This window comes from Sorex fumeus, unplaced genomic scaffold (genome assembly GCF_029834395.1).
Source record: "Sorex fumeus unplaced genomic scaffold, SorFum_2.1 ptg000024l, whole genome shotgun sequence".
NCBI lineage: Eukaryota > Metazoa > Chordata > Mammalia > Eulipotyphla > Soricidae > Sorex > Sorex fumeus.
This window is the reverse complement of record NW_026606081.1, coordinates 55,371,370-55,391,388: the sequence shown is the minus strand read 5'-3', so window position 1 is coordinate 55,391,388 and position 20,019 is coordinate 55,371,370. Positions and strand designations below refer to the sequence as shown.

Below are 20,019 nucleotides of genomic sequence, written 5' to 3'. Positions count from 1 at the left end.
GTTTGTATTATGCAGTAAGCAGTATCCTAGATGAGACTTATACATACTTTCTCTTTATTTATGTTTTTGCTTTTTGGGTCACACCTGGCGATGCACAGGGGTTACTCCTGGCTCTGCACTCAGGAATTACTCCTGGCGGTGCTCAGGGGTCCATATGGGATGCTGGGAATCTAACCCAGGTCGCTGCGTGCAAGGCAAATGCACTAACCGCTGTGCTATCACTCCAGCCCCAAATTTTCTCTCTTTAAACTGCAATTATATATTATATATATATAAAGCACTAGAGTAAGTGCCAGAAAAAGTATAACCCAACAGTGTGTCCTCTGCTTTTAGTGGGCACAGAGCTCTGTTCCAAGTGCTCCCAACACACACACATTCACACACACCCCAGCAACTCTAAAAGACAAGAGCAGCTGCATGGGGGCAAAAAACAGTTTCATTCCTCGCCTGAAACTGTAACAAAACCCAGCAACCATCTTCGAACTGTCCCCCCTGACAACTGATCCCTCCAAGTCTAATCCCTACACAGGTGGTCCTCAGCAAACCCACTTCACTGCTCCTAATTTTCTAAAGGAGTGGTTGCAGCAAAATAAACTACCTTTCATAAAATTTCTTTCAAGTGTCCAACTGGGCAGATTTTTAGAATACTTAGAAGGCTGTGATAGCACCAGCACGAATTAATTGCAGAACATGAAGCTCATCCCACAGCCCCAGTCCATTTGGTTGGTGTTAGCAGTCACACCACAGCTCTGAGCAAGCAACCTTTCTGTGTGCATTGGCCTGTTGTGGACATTTCAAGCCCTGGAATCAAGTGTACAGCTGCTGAGCTTCTCTGACTAAGATCACGATCACAATCACGATCACGACCATCCTGTTATTTGTCGATTGCCTCGAGCAGGCCCCAGTAACGTCTCCTTCGTCCTAGCCCTGAGATTTTTTTAAAAAGTGCCATATTCAAGGCTCTTTCAGAGTTAGGAGAATGAGACCCTGCATTGTTACTGGTATTTGGTATATTGGGTACGCCACGGGGAGTTTGCCAGACTCTGCCCTGTGGGCAGGTTACATTCGGTAGCTTGCCAGTTTAGCTACCTTAGCTGACTAAGGTGCTTGGGAAATTCTCCAGCCCGCAGCAGCCATCAGAGCTTCCTTCTCTTCGATGGCTGAGGAGCACTTCCAGACACTCGTGCTACTCTGGCGAATGCTGTTATTAACTTCTCACCCATGTGTCTGTGTGGACACTTTTTTTTAACCTCTTGGGTTGCAGGATGGAATTTCTGGATTAAGTTAACTTGTCTTTCAGAGTAAACAACTTAGATACCACGATGTTTCCCAAAGTAGCTGCATTATTTCACATTTTCGACAACAGACCACAAAGGCTTCCACTTCTCTCAACAATACTTGGTCATCTGCAATTCTTCTGTTAAATGTCCATTCGAATTCTTGATCCCTTTAAATATTTGGCTTTTGTTACTGAATTCTATTTATATATTTTTATCACATACAGGATCTTGTATAGGCAAATATTTTGCCAATTCTATGAGTTGACTTTTCAATCTCCTAAAATCATCCTTTGAAGCAAAGAAGCTTTTCATTTTGATGCAGTTCCATTTACCCATCTCTGGTTACATTTGATTTACCTTTTGGATTTTGGGGTCATACCCAGCGATGCTCAAGGATCACTCTTAGTGGTGCTTGGGGGACCATACGATGCCAGGCATCAAACCTGGTTCAGCTGCATGCAAGGCAAAAACCCTACCTGCTGTGCTATCATTCCAGCCCTGGTTACCTGTGCTTTAGCTGTCACTATCAGAGAAATGGCCAGATCCAAGCTCACAAAGGTTCATACCTCTTTTATTTGATGTCTTAGCTCACTACGCCTCCAGGATGGTACTAAGGGTACTTAAATTTGATGAGTCAGAGCCTACAAACCTTCATTCTCTATCAGAACCGGGCAATGACTGCTCTCATTGTCTTCTGTAGCAATTCCTTTACCAACACTTTGCACATTTACTAAGAACATAAGCAACACCCTCACAAGCAACAGCCTATTTTCCCTCTTTGTAGCTCAATTCTCAGAATAGCTAAGGAACTCATGCTTCTCAGAACAGTCCGTTGGCTTCAGTAACTTCAAGCTTCCCACAGAGGACAACCCTTTCCTTGCCGCCTGCTGAGGTGCTCTTCTATCTCCCATCTGCCCCTCTTGCATTTGGATCCTGGGACACAGATTCAGACATCTCTCTGGACACACTTTACACATCTGCAATCTACCCACAATTTCTGCATGAACTCATTTAATTTTGAAACAGATCACTTCTAATCACCTGTGTACCATATTAGTATCTTTCCTACAACTGAGAACTTGAACACTGTCCTGTTCATGTCCCTTGTCCAGTGGATAACTATGTCTCAGCAAGTTCTCTATTTCTACTTTAAAAATATCCCTCAGGGTCAAGTACTGCAGGTAGGGCACTTGCCTTGACACAGACAACCTGGGTTCGATCCCTGGAACCCTATATGATTTCCCAAATTCCACCAGAAATAATGCTTGAGCACAGAGCCTGGAGTAAGTCCTTTGCACCACTGGGTGAGGCACAAAAACCAAAAATATAAAGTATCCCTCATCTCTGCCTTGCCCAAACTTTTCGACTTAACTAAAAGAAAAAAATCATTCAACTTGTAATATTTATGAACTTAATATAATACTCAGATATTTTTGTATTACAAAGAGGGTACATTTTCTTACAAATTGGTAAATTATGGCAATCATTAGCTGGACATGAAATCAGCGAACTCCCAAGTGTGAGCTGTCACAAGTTGACGCTAAGATTGCTCCACTCCCTAGGCCAGGCCTTCCTCTGAAACCAGACCAGGAGACAAACAAGTCTCATCCTTGAGAAGGCAGCTTCTCACAGGCTACACAGGCTCACCTGGGCAGCCTCTCCAGACTCCTCAAGTAGCACGGTAGAATGGAACTAATGAAGCCCAGGTTCCCTACAGCCTCTGAAATAGCCTCTGAAATAGCCAACTGTCCTCTGAGAACAACTTCAAGGAAGTATCGAGTCTTCCAAGACCATGTCCTCCACGTGAGGGCTCAAACAGGAATGCTGAGCGAGAGGCACCATCACCCACAAACACAGCACCTGACATGTGTTACAGGTGGGAAAGGGGGGGAGCTTCAGTCTCATTCAGCAGTCAAACTGCAGTCCCCCAGATAGCAGTAGCTCCATGTTGTTTAGAGAGGAAATACTGAAACTGCCCCCAACAGTAAAATGTCAGAGTGGGGCATTCATTTCTCAAAGTAAGTAACTTTTACACATGCTATCTGTGTGTTGTGGGTTGAGAACCTAACTAGTCACACCGAGGAGATCAAAGATGACCTTTGAGGAGCAGCACTGGTGTCTAGGCACATCATTCACCATACATGGGTGTGTAGTCAGAACAGTGCTGGCCATGAGGTGCATGCAAAATTCCATGGCAAAGGCAACGGAGGCCCACCTTGCAGGTCTTCTGCTTCAGGCACTGCTTTGTCCACAGATGTGCTGTCCACTTGGGAAGAGGCTACAGATTCTGCTAAAAGTGACTGATTGGACACAGGGCTAGAAAAGCAAGAATATGGGAATGTTAGAAGATCGCGGTGCATAGTGACTTAACAAAGAATTCAACGGATCAAAGAGATGGTGAGGAAAAGAATAAACACAGAGAAACATTTTTTTTTATGTAGGAGTACTGCTATTTATTCAGCCATTGATTAAGCTGACTGAATTGGCATGAACTCCACCAGAGGCACATTTTTATCACTTACAAGGAACCACAGTTTTGAATCATAGACACAATTTAGACAAGTTTGTGCTTGGAAACAAGAAGCAGTGTAGCCTTTGTGTCTGGATTCACTGAATGAAAAGCAGCCTGAGTCATACTTACCAGCCGTAAGAGACACAACTTGCAGAGCATAACGAAATATTCCCATACTGTACTGGGAAACTCTGCTTTCCAAAAGCAGAGTAAAAATGTAATTTCAGTTTTCTCATGACGTAACTTTAAACATCATGGGAAACATCATAAAGAAAGTATATCGGATAATATGAATAAATCTGAGGACTACACCAGTAAGCCAGAGGTTCCCCAACTTATCCCACCTATTGCCTCTTTTTCAGGGAAAACAACCTGGAATTTCACATTCTTGAAGTGAGCAAAAAGAAAACGCCCTAGGGCAAAAGAGTGAACTTAATACCCAGGGGTTGAGTACCACCAAAGTGACATCTGAGCAGAGGCAGGAGTAGCCCCCAAGCACCACCAGGAGTCCGGAAAACATTCCCTCCTCCCCCAATAAACCCAATCCCCAATTCTACAGAAGGCCCCTACTGTTCCCTCTTTGTTCTAGCGCCCCCTGGAGGCAGTATAGCCGTTTTAGGAAACACAAAGAGAAGTTGGAACTATTTTATTTTTTTTAGAAGTTGGAACTACTTTAATACAGAACAAGCTAAATTAGAAGTTAACATAACTGAAAAGGGAACCATCACCCACTCCTACCCCAAGGCAGAAACAACAAAAAGTATTTTCTTGCTAATCAGTTGGTTCTCTTCCTACGTGGAAGCCTTCATCATTCAAGTTCCCGGACTCCTTACCTGGGCTGCATGGATGAAGACGTGGACTCTAAGGCTGACCGAGCAGCTGCAACCCCGCCGTCCGAGCACGGGCCAGGCAGAGAGTCCGACAGGCTGCTCACAGAGGCTGCTGCAACAGAAACCATGAGCAACACTGCCCTGAGCAGCCCCATCTCTGCCAAATCAAACCAGCTTCTCTCACACTACGTAATGGGTGGGTTTGTCACTGTTTGCTATAATTTCTGTTTTCCAGGCAAAATACATTAATTTTAACCAAGAAGAAAATCATATAAAACCTGGAATTAGTTACTGAACTCAGCCCTCAGCTCCATTATTTCCGCTGTTCTTTGTTAAGACAGAAATGCAGGTGCTAATTTAATTTAAAAAACAAATTGCAAGGGCCAGAGCAATAATATAATAGATAAGGTGCTTGCACAGTCAATCCCCTGTACCCCATATGAGAGCCTATAGGTCCTGTATAAAAACATGGTCTCTCACGAACCCTGTCAGAAGTAATTCCTGAGGGCAGCGCCAGGAGTTATTGCTGAGCACTACTGGGTGTGGCCCCAAACCAAAAACTAAACAAACAAAAACACCCCACCCAATTTGCAATAAAATTTGGTCTTAGTTGAGATATACTACAACAAGTAAGGTTGTATGTTGTATGCCTTGCATACAGCCAAGCTGGGTTCTCGATCCCTGGGACCACATATGGTCCTTCAAGCACCACTAGGAGTGATCCCTAAATGCAGAATCAGGAGTAAGCCCTGAGTACAGCTGAGCATCCCAAAAAATAAATTTAAAATTTAGATTAAGTTAAAATTTAAATACAACACTACAGGGGTTGGAGAGATAGCACAGCGGGTAGGGCGTTCGCCTTGCATGCGGCCAACCCGGGTTCGATTCCCAGTATCCCATATGGTCCCCTGAGCACCTCCAGGAGTTAACTCCTGAGTGCAGAGCCAGTAGTAACCCCTGTGCATCGCCAGGTGTGACGCAAAAAATAAATAAATACATACATACATACAAGGCGACAGCACCTGGCTTGAATGGAACACACTGATGAGAGCTACTGTATGGAATTGAAAATGAACTCCTTACAGCCTGCCCTACTGCTTACCACAGAAATCTCCTATTTAGGTCCCAGCCAGCCTGAGAACCACTGGAGAGGCCATGCTTTATACAGGACCTATAGGCTCTCATATACAACTTCCCAAACAAAACCCCACCTCAACTCCAGAAAAGTTTCAGGGAACTGCACGTAGCAGTTCCTACATAGAGGCGGGGCAGGGGGGGTGGAATCCCACGCGCGCTCTCTCTCTATGGAAGGAAGGCTTTCTCTAAAGCCAATTGTGCCAAGCTAGACCCAAACTTCCCTTCTAAAATCATGCTGGTTTCTAATGTGAAACTGTTAAGAGAACCCAGTTCTTCTTTTAGCCCTGATTTTCAAGGCAACCCTCTGTGCCCGAAATATACCTCTCTTTGAACGAGGCAACAGCTCCTAAGCAGGTAAGACTGGGAAATGGATCTGTAGTTATTCTCAACAGGAAGGGATATTTTTCTTCTGTTTCCCCACCACTGACTATACATTCCAAAATTTACTAATAGGAATATAGTAACACAGATAAAACGTGAGAGTGAAAAAGCTTTTGGGGCCAGAGCAACAGCAGAATGGGTAACATGTTTGCTTTGCACATGGCCGTGTTTCACCCCCAGCACCACATCTAGTCTCCTGAGTCCCACGAGGAGTGATTCTTGAACACAGGGTCAGGAGAAAGCCAGGTGTGGCCCTCCCCCAAAACCCATATTTTTGTTGGGGGGGAGGGGTTAAAAAAACAACAACAAACATTTTGGTCACTACTCAAGGTTCCTGAGTTATGAATTCTGCTTTTCCTAACCAAATTACTTACCAGGTGGGCTTATTCTGCCATTACTACTATTCTGTCTTTGAAGGTGTTCTTTGTAGCACACGGAACACATGCCGTTTGTCCGAGGATTCCCATAGAATCCGCAGCCAGTAGAACAAAGCATAGGCACTTGGCTGTGATTAGTTTCTTGAGCCATGTTCCTCTGTTACACACCTGAAAGGTACACAGGATTAGTCAAGAGCTCAGAAAGCAAACAATGATCTTCTTATTCAAACCTGCCTCATAATAGAGGAGGTCAGAGTGATAGTTCAGTGGGAGAGGTTGCAGGCGGTCCAACCCAGGGGTTAGATCCTCAGCACCCCATAATTGTCTCCCGAGCCCTGTCAGTCAAGATCCCTGAGCAGAGCCCAGAGTAAGCCTTGAGCACTGCTGGGTATGACCCCAAAACCAAAATAAAAAAAATAAATAAAATCCCATATTTACAACCCCTAAGCAACTTCATGCTTCTCAAAGCCCAGGACTAAGAAAAAATAAAGACCACTGAATATACACGGAGCCTCTTTCTTCAGCACCTCTTTACAACCAGGCCTTCTCTGGTTCCCAAGCAAGAAGAACTAGAGAAAGCTTTGGCTCTGAAGAACCTGCACCATCTGAATGTTAAGAAAAACTCTGCGTCTAGTTCATTTCAGACTCTCCTAGTAAAAAAAAATACATTTAAAGTCTTCTCTAGGTTATACTATTAATTTCTAATATTATTAGGTTCTATACCGTTAATTTTTAAGCACTCAAAATTTTGTTTTAAGTCTGTGTCAACCTAATATGTTTCAAAAACATTTAACAACAACAACAAAATAACGGGAAAAATGCATTTACTATATTATCAGTGCTGGCAAAAGATCTGGAAAAATGGGTGGAATACTGGTATAGAGAAACTGGTCCAATCCTTCTGGAAAGTAATTCAGCAATACACCTAACAAGTGCTGCAGAAAAATGTCCTCTGAACTAATTAATCTCTTCCTCCTAGAGGTCTCAGGAGAATCAACTAGGTATAATCATAACAAAGAATATATATAAGGGATGGGAACTCAATATATAAACTGAAAATAAATGTTCAACTGAAAACTTTTTTTAAGTGATACTGTCATTTACAGTATTTTAAAATCCTTTTTGACAGAGAAAAATGTTAGTGATGAATGAAAAGGCAGAGCAGCTGCATGAGCACCAAGCTGCCAATTAGGACAAGCGTTCGATCATCAAAGAAGGAAAGAGTAGAACCAAGAATGAGAATTCATACTTCTCTACCTTTTCTGTACTTCTGAATCCTGCCAGAAGAAGATACCACTTGCCTAACTGAAAAAAAAAAAAAAAAAAAAAAACTTGCTTATTCTTTAAATACTCAGAAAGCAAACCAACAAGACTGAGTGTCTTTGAAAACCACAGGAAGACACGCGATTACAGCAGATGGAGGAACTGTGTGCACTATCTCCCCCAAAAAGCAAGGCCTTCTCTGGCATGGGTAGTGTGACAGAAGGTACTGACTGGTTCATCCTGATTCTATAAGGCCTTCAAGTGAAAGGAAGGTCACTTCACAGTGGGTGGGTGTGGAATGAGAAGCCTAATACAGAACTCCCTGGAAGGATACCTCTAAATAGGATGTCTGCTGCCCCAGACACCCCGAAATGACTGAGCAACAGAAGAAGGCAGATTTGACCCTCACCTCTAAATTACTTGAGCAAACTACTAAAGATGGAGGACACTGCAAATTTCAGAACCAATGGTGACAGTGTATTTAGGTGGATTATAAAATGAATCAGCAGGCTCAGCATTTGCCTCTAAATGGAAATGTCCTGTTCCACAGAGATATTCTGACTTTTAACCAGGAACTGGGAATCTTGCCCGATCATCTGAGAATTCCCATCTTCAACGCACTCTCTAGTGACTGCACAGTCAAATACAAAAAATGACCAGAGTGGCAGAAGGCGGCGAGTATCTCATGAAAACAATGTCTTGCCTATGTTCATGAGGGTTAACAGGGTGCATATCGAGCTGGGAATCAGGTCTTGCAGTCAGTATGTGGTGGAACCAAGATTCAAACCCTTGGGTCTAAAATCATAAGTCCCGTAATAAGCACTGCCCCCTGGATGCTCTCCTCCTAACACTGCCACTTCACTGTGTGGATAAGTGGCCTCGAAGCCCTGAAAACTAAGATGAAATCCTAAGGGAGCCTTGTCACATTAGGACAGTACAGCCACACCCAAACGGTTTATCAGCACACTCCTTGTCAGCTGGCTAGCTCACAGGAAAAGCACCATCTCATTAAATTTGGTCTCAAGACCAATCTCAAGACCAATTTGGTCTCAAGACCAATCTCTGGCTACTCAGATCTGACTGATGGGCAGTATTCAAGCTGCAAAAGGAGCTGGTGCTATATCAATCTGTGGAAAAGTAGCACGGGACTACTTTTCATGAACCAGTATTTTTGAAGCACTGATGTAGAACACAATCCTCTTTAATAGAAGCCATGCTGAGGGAAGACTAGAACAGAGCTCCTTGACAGAAACAGGTCCAAAGTTTTTAGTTCCTCATTGTAAAACGACAGGATCCTTGCAAAGTCCTGGGTGTATCAAGTCTAGGTTGGATGTGGGGAAGCTGTCCTCAATGTCAGTACCCATCTGAAGAACAACACATTCCCCTGTAGCATTTGCATTGATGGAACACACAGACTATGTGAGAACTTCAGAGACAGTCATCAAGATAGACTTTCTTTAAAGAGATCTACAAAAATGACAGCAACAAATCATTGGCGAGGCAGGATTTTCCCCAAAATAATTTTGCTTAGATTTGCTTTGGGAGTCACTCAGCAGTGCTCAGGGGTTATTGTCTAAGCAGGGTGCAGGGTGCGGGAAACCAGGTGGTACCAGCGATTAAACCTGGGCCTCCTTGCATGCAAAGTCTGCATTCCCACAAAATATCTTTAAGTGTAGTAATGATTCTCTTGTGATTTTCCCCCCTTAGGTTTAATCTGTAATTTTGTTATCATTAGCTATACCCTGCATCAACCAAGGCTTTTCAGAATGCTTCTGCAGAGCAGAAAGGCCCAGGGCTCTGCCATAAACTGGGTCTTCCCATTCAAAGAACAGATACTCAATACCATTCGAAACATCAAATGGAGAGGCAACTTTAAGAGGTGGGAGATGAGACAGAAAACACTTTTAAAATGCTCTTTCATTTAGGGGCTGGAGAGAGAAGACAGTGGGCTTGCCTTGTATGTGACCAACCAGGGTTCCGTCCCTGGCATCCCATATAGTTCCATGAGCACTGCCAGCAGTAATTTCTGATCGCAGAGTCAGAAGTAACCTTTGAGTACTGCTGGCTGGGTGTGATGCTCATGGCCAAAAACCAAAAAACAACAAAAAAGGCCCTTTTGGGACAACAGAGAAAAAGACTGAGCAATACTGTTCTCACGCACCAGCGGATGTGTGCTTCCTGTGTGTGCTGGTACAATGCGACGCATAGAAGAGGTTCTCCCACTGGCAAATGGGCTGATTTCTTAGTTTATCTATATCTCAAATTCAGAAGCACCCAGAAAAAGAGTCTATTTCCATAAAAACACATAATTAATTACAGATTACAAGTCTAGCATCACCATCAAACTTTAATGTCATCAGATCTGTTGCTTTTCAACGATAAGATTAAAAATTTAAAACATGTAATTTCCCAAAGCGACTATTGGGGAAACTACCCTCCACAGCAGCAAATTAATGCTTTTCATGAAGCCTGGAGCGATAGCACAGCGGGTAGGGCGTGCGCCTTACACACGGCCAACATGGCTGACCCGAGTTCGATTCCTCCGCCTCTCTCGGAGAGCCCGGCAAGCTACCGAGAGTATTCGATCTGCCAGACACAGTAACAACAAAGTCTCCAATGGAGACGTTACTGGGCCCGCTCGAGCAAATCGACGATCAACGGGAGGGCCTTTACCTTTACCTTTACCATGAAGCCTGGAGGAATAGTTCAGTGACTCAGAACGCCGGCTCTGAAAGCACATGAGTTCAACCTCCTGTGTCCCACATGCACCAAGCTTAATCCTGGCACTACAATTTCTTGCCACACCACACTTGCTGTTTGCAAGCACCACAAATAGGGCCTGACCCCTGCAAAGCACCACAACTGAAAAGATCAGCCAGTGCCATGGTGAGAAAGTGTGAGTGCCACCACAATACTTACCAACATAACCAGGAGTACCAGGAACTGAATTGGTGCTTTAACTAAGAAGGGGTGCCCCCTGCCAACTAAAGGGGCTAAAACCTCAGTCAGCACGTGGCCAACTGTGTGGCACCACAGCCTTCTTTATTTCTGCTTGAATGTGCAAACCTGGGGAGGCACTGAAAAACCACAGTCCTAGACAAAGGGACACAGCCTGCTACTTGGTCCCAATACTCCTCCCCTCCCTGCAGAGCTGGCGCTGACCCAGGCATATTCCTGGAAGACAATGATCAGATAGTACAGCGGGTAAGGCACTTGCTGCGCACATGGCTGACCCAGGCTTGATCCCTGGCATCCCATATAGCTCTGGGAACTCCTGGAGCACTGCCAGAAGAGATCCCTGAGTGCAGAGCCAGGAATAAGCCCTGAGAAGCCCAGAAACAAAAAAACAAATGAACAAAAGTTTAAGAAGTAGCAAACCTCTAAAACTCAGAGCTGAGAGAGTAGGATGGAGCACATTGAAGTGTGAGTTTCAAACTGCTGCTGACTACATGCAAATCAGCCTCTCTCCAACCACACACCCTTCACAGCACTGCCCTAAGATTCTTGGGGTGTAGCACATGTTCCCACTAGTTCCTGAAGGCCCCTCCTGTACTGATCTCCAGGACAGTCAGTTCCAATCTCCCTCAGCTAGAACATCTGAGACCCAGGCGTGAAAGCACAGTACATTCCTCTACTGACTCCTAAATCACAGAGAAAAGCTTACAAACTCTAGCTAAACACACATCTATCGGTCTATATGATGCACACTTTTACTTTCAACCACCTCATCTATACAGACATGCGTTCCTTTCTGGAGAATCAGTCCTGAACTCCAAAGAGAAAACAATCTGAAAACTGGGGGCTTCCAAGTGGTGCTCATAGGGTCTAGGGGCCTCTTCCAAGGATTCTTGGTCAAATGAGTTGATGGCTCAATGCGAAGCCCAAGAATGCAGAACTGCTTGGGACCTGCAGTACCAGGGATTGCCCCGACTATGCCAGCAGAGGTTGGAAGTTGGGGCGCCCACCTCTGAAGCTGTACCCAGTCATGCTCAGGGTACCATGTGGTGGTAACGTATGAACCAGGGATGGCTGTGCGTAAGGAATGTGCCTTTACCCTATATTCCCACCCTGAAGAGAAAATTTTATGAGGAAAGTGAAAAGCAAAAAATCAGAACCCTCATCCGCTGCCCGCAAAAAAGCACCCTAATTATTAAGGTAGATAACTTTAGGAAGAGAAAATATTTTCTTTAGTAGGTAGATACATTATAAAAGACCTTTTTAAGAATTTGGCCTATTTCAGCCGGGCATTCTAGGGGAAAGGGCAGCTCAGATAGAGAAGGGAGCACCAAATAAAGGGTTTGGAGGATGCTCCCAGGAGGGGAGATGCATGTTGAAAGTAGACTATGGACTGAACATGATTGCCACTCAATGCCTCTTTTGCAGACCACAACACCCAAAAGGAGAGAAAGAACAAAAAGGAATGCCCTGCCACAGAGGCAGGGTGGGATGGGGGGGATGGGTGTGGGAGAGATACTGGGATCCATGGTGGTGGGAAATGGGCACTGGTGGAGGGATGGGTATTTGATCATTGTATAATCGAAACCCAAGCACAAAAATTTGTAAATCTACAACTGGTGTTTCACTAATAAAAATTTAAAAAAAGAATTTGGCCTACTTAAAAGACAATTGCATTTAGGAAAAAAGAGCTCCTTTTCTGAATTGTATGCTGACCACAAAGACCTACTGTTATTAACTGTAGTTTAAATTAGTAGTTCCAATAACCATTTTGTATTAATTTCTAACATATATATAATATAAATGTAAAAGGTCAAAAGTGAACTGCAAAACAATACCAATCTAAAATATAATCTTTTCCGTCACACTAATAAGCAGATTCAAATACTTAGACTGATTCTGAAAAAAGATGCATGGTCACTAATGAGATACTTGGGTTATTAAATTCTGGTCTCCCCCAACCCGCCGGCAGTACCCAACAGACCCTAGCCATGTCACCTCATGCTACCTTCAATGCACCTGCTGCACTTCAGATGGCGCAAGGTTGCTATGCCCATGAGGGAGGGTTGCCAGACTGAGGTCTACTCACACAGTTGAGGTTGAAGAGCAAACAGCTGTCCTGTATCTTGAGACAGACATTAGCTTCCTGCCTTCCCTATCCTCATAAGCAGCTACTTTAAAGTTTGAGTTTTATGCAAGAAAACATTTTAAAGCCTTCAGTGTTTTACTGCAGCAGACTCCAGATTCATTCCTGTAACACATGCAACAGGAAACAGAATTGAGACAGTTAACATTAACTACATTTTCATCATCTAAAAGTTTAGGAGTGCTTTCACTTGTAAAGAGTTGTGGAGGTAAAATTTGTAAACAAAACATTTCATTTGCTGAGACCAATATACAATAATCTCTAATTTTAGTGTATTTTTCCCTTTACCTAACTACAGGATAAATAAGAATAATTGCTTTTTATTGCTTACTAAAAATTTACTTAAGTAAGCAATAAGAGATTCTTCTATTTTTTAAGGTTTAAGCTAACTGTTGGGTTTTGCTTTTTTTAAGCATAAATGGCCACCAATTAAAAAACCAACTTATAAAACAGTCAAGAGGGATGACCTCAGACACAGAAGTCCGAGGACTTGGAAGACCTGTCCAGAAGCATTTAATCAAAATGGCCAGATATCTAGCTAATTACTTCCCCCCACATGTATAATATAGGTCTCAATTTCTACAGTAAAGTTTTAGAAAACAATCTAGTGTTTCACAGACACAGTAAACCTATTTATATTAGCCACATGGCTTAAAAACACTATGAGAAAACGTTCACTCATATTTCACTACCTCAGTTCTAAAGTGAGGCTGACATTTTTATTTTATATTTGCTGCTAGAGAAGACAACTAAAAGTTTAGGGTTCATTCAAAATATCTCAGAGGTTTATAATATACTTATACTATACATGGAGCTGGAGCGACATCACAATGGCAGGGCGTTTGCCTTGCACACAGCCAGCCCAGCCAAGCCGGGTTCAATTCCTCTGCCCCTCTCAGAGAGCCCGGCAAGCTACCGAGAGTATCTCGCCTGCATGGCAAAGCCTGGCAAGCTACCCATGACTTATTCAATATGCCAAACACAGTAACAACAAGTCTCAAAATGGAGATGCTATTGGGCCTGCTGAGCAAATAGATGAACAACTGGAGGACAGTGTTACAGTGTTATACTGTACATATGAATTAACTTAAGAATCCAAAACCCCAGAAAAGTAACTGGCTGCCAAAGAGATATAGTACAGTAGGTCAGGTGCTTGCCTTGTATGCGATCAACCTAAGTTCAAATCCTGGCAGGACATACAATTTTCCCAAGAACTGAGGAGAGATCCCTGAGTACAGAGCCATGAGTAAACACAGCTGGGTATAAGCCCAAACAAAAACAAAAGCTGTAACTTGGTAAAAATAACTTTCACACTTTCACACAAATATTTGTCCAGAAATTTAGCTATCCTGTAGCAGAACTAATAAAACTTTCTGATTTTCACGCCAGGTTTAAATGAGCAAGTGCAAGAGGTCAGTTGTCTGTTTAGGGTGATGAAGCAAGAGTATGCTTTCTGTGAAATGATGATCAGTCATTCTGAAGGAGCAGACATGACCCAGAAACTGCCTTGTACATTGATTCCTTATCCCACCCTGAAAAACAGATGCTCTCATTACCAACTTTGGACTGAAACTGGGATCAGTGAAGAAGCTGCTTAGAACCAGAGCTGGTAAACAGCAGAGATTAGACGCAAATCCAGACTTATCTGCCTCCAAAGCAATGTAAAGCAGTGCTCTTGAGCATTAGGCTAGATTAGAGGCAGGCAAGAGAGCACAGCAGGTAGGGCATGTGCCTTGTATGTGGCTGATCCACGTATCCCAAATGGTCCCCCCAGCTCTTCCAGGAGTGATTCCTGATCACAGAGCCAGGAGTTACTCCTAAGCAATGCCAGGTGTGGCCCCAAAACTGAAAACAATAATAAAATAATGAAATAGATTAGAGGCAATGTGTCCATCCACAGTGCCCTGGTCTAGAACTGATTTCTTGTCTCGAACCAATTTCCGGGTTTTGGGAGTCTCTGTTACACTGGGCCAGTTATGGTATTCTAAGAGCCACAGGGGTCCAGGAAACTTGTCTTTTTTTAAGAAACAGCTGCTAGAAATGGAAGTGACTTACTCAGAGAAACACACACACACACACACACACACACACACAAAAACCAACCCTCATGCCGAAGAGCTGTTAAAGCAAAGTTCATGTGACACACAGTACAGCATTTGTACTGTGTGTCAACAGTACAAGTCTCAGAAGACAAATTCCAGGTCAAAATAAAATACCTAACAAATGTAAAAATTCAAGAACTGGAAGAGATGAGTTTGTGCAATTAAGTATCTGAACCTCAACTATCACAGTAATAATCTATCAGGCAAATTTAGCAGACAGTGTTCCAATTCTTGGTGGATAGCAATCTGATGAGTCTCAAAGGATCTCTTCCACAAATTATTTATTACAAAAGAAAGAATAATCACTTTTATGTGGAAGAACATTAACCAAAAGGTCAAAGTGCATGTCAGCGACAAGGGGCAAGGTGGGCCTGTGCTCCTAATGCCACCACAGAGCCTACATCAGGAGTACAGCACTACTGCCAAGATCACCTTGCTACCCAAAACCACCAGGACATTTCGACACCCAGACTGAGGTGCAGTTTCCACGCACACGGGCCAACCGAGTCAGGACTGGCTTCCTCAAAGCCTAAGGAAATGTTCCTGGATACAGAAGAGAAGAAAAACTGAACACACTTAGGATTCTGAGATGGGTCCTGGATTGGGAAGTGGGAACATCACTGGGAAGCCTGGAGCAATCTCAATAGGGAGATGTCTACATGCTATTGATGCTCAGTGTCCTCACTGGGTAACGGACACAAAGCCACACAGGAGAATGTCCTTCTCAGAAATAGTACATCTAAGATTTCAAGACAAAAGAATGTGAAGCATGTGACATGTTCTCCAAGCACTGAGGAAATAGAGGACCACGTACATCTACAATGGGGGACTTCTGCTAAGGGGTACATGAACTATATTTATTTGTGGTATAAACCTCTCTACAAATTAGGGCTTATTTCAAAATATAACAAGTATCTAAAACTGATCGTCTACAAATTCCAAGTACTTCACAACAGAGAGCAACATTTCCTGTTTATCCCCACACACTCAAACTCCAATCCAGCAGCAGTCTAGAGCAACTTGTGACCATCTGCCCAAAGATACAAAGACAACAACACCAGTCAAATGATGAGGGAGATCTTCTTCCTTTAGGTCCTGTATTAGAAGTCTAAAAAAACTAACATTTCACTGCCCATCTAATCCATGGGTTGATCATGTACCACTGATTTTTAAATACTATGTTCAATTATACTTTGTTTACTAAGTGAGCATAGCTGATAAACTGATTAAAAAGTTCCCAAAGGCCATCAAACCATTTTTTTTCCCTTACAAGCCCTCTTGCACTCATCCTGCTAACAGTCAATTTGTAGGGAACTACTATCAGTTACCAAGTGGAATAAATATATGTGAAGGAAACTAGATGTAAAACAGCACCACTAAGAAATAATGCAGGTGTCAAGAAATCCATCATTTTCCTGTCAAAGCCAGGCAGTGAGACTCAGCTCCTTCCACTGTGGTCCCACCAGCCTCAAGGGTCATGTGTCCTGCTCAGCACTCTCCCTCTAGCCTCCGGCACACCTGCACACAACTGTTAAACATGCAGAGGTTTCTGTACAGGGTTAACACTTGACTTGCATTTATCCACATCACACAAACCAACCCAAAACCTCTATATGTCAACAACAGTAAATTCAATTTGCAGAGTCTTTTCATCTTTAATTTCCATCCTCAATCAGGGAATATGCTGATAGTGTGTAGAACACTCTAATTCACTTTAAATGAGCATCTTTTCTCCTTCCAGGCCATTAAACAATCAGCAGTATATTAATCTATAACAATCTAGAAACAGTTCACCAGACGATAAGCCCTTATTTAAGATTTTCTGACTTGTACAATATTCTCTTCAAGGACTTAATGGTACCCAGGGGCCACTGAGGAAAAAAAAAAACATACCAACAAAAACTACACAAAGTACAAGCGAAAGCTGTTCCTTTTCACACCATTAAAACAAGACTCACACCTCTTCTGTTGTTGAAGAGCACCAGTGATATGATTAATTTTCAAGCCTCCCTTAATTAGAAAAAAGGGTAGAGACGTATTTACTCTCAAATACCAAGGAATCATCCAGCTCCAACCCGGCCGACACACACCCTCAAAACTTAGCTACCTAGGTCAGAGACACCTGACTAAGCATTTGGCAGGCATAATTCAGTCTTCCAGTCTGTTCCATGTGCGATCATGAAAGCCACAGAAAACATTCTAAAATGCAGGAGTCAAGCAGCATTCAGCTGCAAACTGTTCTTACCTCTTCAGTCAGATAGCCTGCCTTATTGCTATCTCATCTAGTTACCAAGATGAAGCCTGTACAGCCCCAACACCCAGCCTTGAAAGAATGCTAAGGGGAGAAGCTCAAATCTCAACTCTCGGCGCATTTGCTGCCCGAGCCCATGTGCTGCTTGTGCCCACGTGGCCGAGCACATGTGGTGCCCGAGCACATGTGTCGCCCGCATCTCCCCTCTTGAGATGTGTACTTTCATGCTTTCGTGTCTAACTTTACTCTCTCACTCTCTCTCCCTCCCTCCATACCTAAAAATCCTCCAAATAAAATCTATTTACTTCAAAAAAAAAAAAAAATCTCAACTCTCTGGCCTGAAGTTGGAATCAAAGAATATGATTCAAATGTCAAGAGCTAAGTGTTGTAACAGTCAGATTTTCCCTGTAATAACTGTGGACTCTGCATATAACCTTAAATCCTACGTTGCTCAGTTTCATGGATTAACAGCATCAGAAATCTGCAAATTCCTAGGTGCTACATCATATCCAATGAATCAATTTCTAGAGGCAGAATGTAAGGATTAGCATGGTCTAACAAGCTCCCAAGGGATTTTGATTGAAGTCTAAGGAGTACTACTTTAGATAAATACTAAGAAATTTTGTTTAAGAACAGGAAATAGTAAGTGCATATTTACAGCTGAAAGAAAATTATTTTAAACTACTGCAAAGGCAGTAACTTTGTAATAACTGAGGTTATTCAACTAGAATTTGGTCAAGGGATGCACCTCATCTCAGAAGCTAACTCAAGTAATGGATTCCCACTCTAAGCTTTGGATTAACACTAGAATTTCAGCAAAAGCTTTTTGTTGGCAATACATGAAGTACTTACATAATAGTACCTGTACTTACTCTGGTACTTACTAAAGCAGCTGTTAAGAAGCAAGTATTTGGTTGTCCCACAATCAATAAGCATGTAAACTAAAATAAGGGAAGTACTGTTAAAGAAATCTTCTATTCAGATTTGAGGGCACAGAATTTGATAAACTTCGGGGGTGGTAGAAGTAGAAGCATACAAGAGGAACTGATAAAAACTAGTTTGCCTTGAGCTCAAAGACATCTGCTCTGGGTTAACAATCCATATTCTGCTTTCTGCTCTTTAATTTAATAGAAAAACAACAAGGGGACTTCCAATGTCAAGACCAGAGGAAAGTTTCCCCAAAAACTCATGCAGAAACAAGGCAAATAAGAAATAGGAACACAACTTATCTCCAAGGAAACACAAAACAGCTGTCATCCAGGAGCCACCATCCATTTATAACTAGTAACTGAGCAAGGGGAAGACAACATTCAGTCAAGACTAACCTTCAACCTGAGTAACAGGTTGAAGGAAAGGGACTAACACATGTGAAGCAAACCCCTACAGATAACCTGAAATTGTCTAAGATGGTGGAAACCTGTGGAAAAAGCATTTGGATACACCTCTTCCCACTAACCAGTCACTCTCCCACGTGAAAGAGCCGAAACAGCCAACAAACGAGAACTTTTAAGACAGGAAACAGGATAGGCATCACTCCTCTGCAAGCACACTAGCACACTGTTGGGAGTACTCACTGGCTCAGATCAACACCCAAACCCTTGCAGATCCCAGCACAGCACAATGCACAGGTTTGTAATGTACACGGGTCACAATCCTGAACACACACACTGGCTCTTCGATGCAGACAAGTTGTCTGCATGTCATTTAAAGGGTATAGCTACCCTCACTGACCTCACTCCAGTGTTAAGTCCCACAGCTACAGGTGAAGTGTCACATAGGGCCAAATGCAGTACAACTAAGGCTCATCCAGACCTGGACAGAAAGTGGAAGAGCTGTGGCTGGAGAGAAAAGAGAGAAAGAGTAACTGGTTTGGAGGAAAAGCTCCCTCACTTCCCTCTCTCTCCACCTCACTTGTTTCAGAGGGTGCAAGCCATCCCAGGAAAAGATTGCCCTCTTGTGTGTACAGCTTCCTCAGGAGGGCAGAGACTCCCAGCTCACCCCTGGCTCCTGCTCTCTCCCTCCACAGGTCAGAGATGCAGCATACCCATACAAATGTCTGTTTCCCTGAGTGCTTACATTCTGCCCACTCTGCCATGGGATTACTGAAAATTCTTATTTTGAGAAGACAGAGAACTTTAAGTTTCAAAACAAACTACTAAAGAATGAAGGTTTCCATTCTGATTAGGCAAATGTAAACTATGAACTAATCAGACCTCTTGGGATTATGATCATTGAGAAATACTCAGCTGTGGCTAAAACCTGACAGAAACTCTGGGGTCCAATTATCTTGCTACTTCCATTCTAGGGTCTGAGAACTCTAATGCTTTTCCTCTTATTGTATAAGAAATTAGCTCAAACAGAGCTAAATACAGTATCTTATCTACAATACAAAATAACTCTATAACTCTTACCTTCCGTTCTGTTTACACTATTCTCAGTTTATGTTTTCTCCACTTAAAAAAAAGTCACTTAACTGGGGCCAGAGCGATAGTACAGCGGGGAGGGCATTTGCCTTGCACACAGCCGACCCAGATTCAATCCCCAGCATCCCATATGGTCTCCCCAAACACTGCCAGGAGTAACCCCTGAGCATCGCTGGGTGTGACCCAAAAAGAAAAAAAAAGTCACTTAATCTTTGATATTCTGCTCAACATAAAAGGTCTGTCTTCCTGAAGTTATCCATATATGTCTTAATGTTTTGTGAAGATGCAACATAAACTCACAATCAGACATGCACACCCATCCTCTCTCATCCCCACCAGCCCTAGGTCATACAGCATTCCGC

General features: G+C 43.0%; 2 protein-coding genes across 11 annotated transcripts in view; one reads left to right on the top strand and one right to left on the bottom strand.

The window, feature by feature from the left end:
• MTHFS (methenyltetrahydrofolate synthetase) overlaps positions 1-20,019 on the top strand; it is a 162,575-nt gene that overhangs the window by 112,597 nt on the left and 29,959 nt on the right. The window lies entirely within an intron of this gene.
• The window catches only part of ZFAND6 (zinc finger AN1-type containing 6), a 41,219-nt gene that overhangs the window by 5,980 nt on the left and 15,220 nt on the right, over positions 1-20,019 (bottom strand). For 5 of the 10 annotated variants that reach the window (XM_056114440.1, XM_056114435.1, XM_056114437.1 and 2 more), the window contains exons 2-4: positions 6,515-6,685; positions 4,626-4,734; positions 3,496-3,596 (exon numbers count right to left, since the gene is read on the bottom strand). In XM_056114440.1, the coding sequence (XP_055970415.1) occupies positions 3,496-3,596; positions 4,626-4,734; positions 6,515-6,668 (364 nt within the window). In that variant the 5' untranslated portion in view covers positions 6,669-6,685. Of the gene's footprint in view, positions 1-3,495; positions 3,597-4,625; positions 4,735-6,514; positions 6,686-7,766; positions 7,789-12,824; positions 12,987-20,019 lie in introns of those variants that run through there. The other 5 variants (XM_056114436.1, XM_056114438.1, XM_056114439.1 and 2 more) reach the window with 3 other exon arrangements.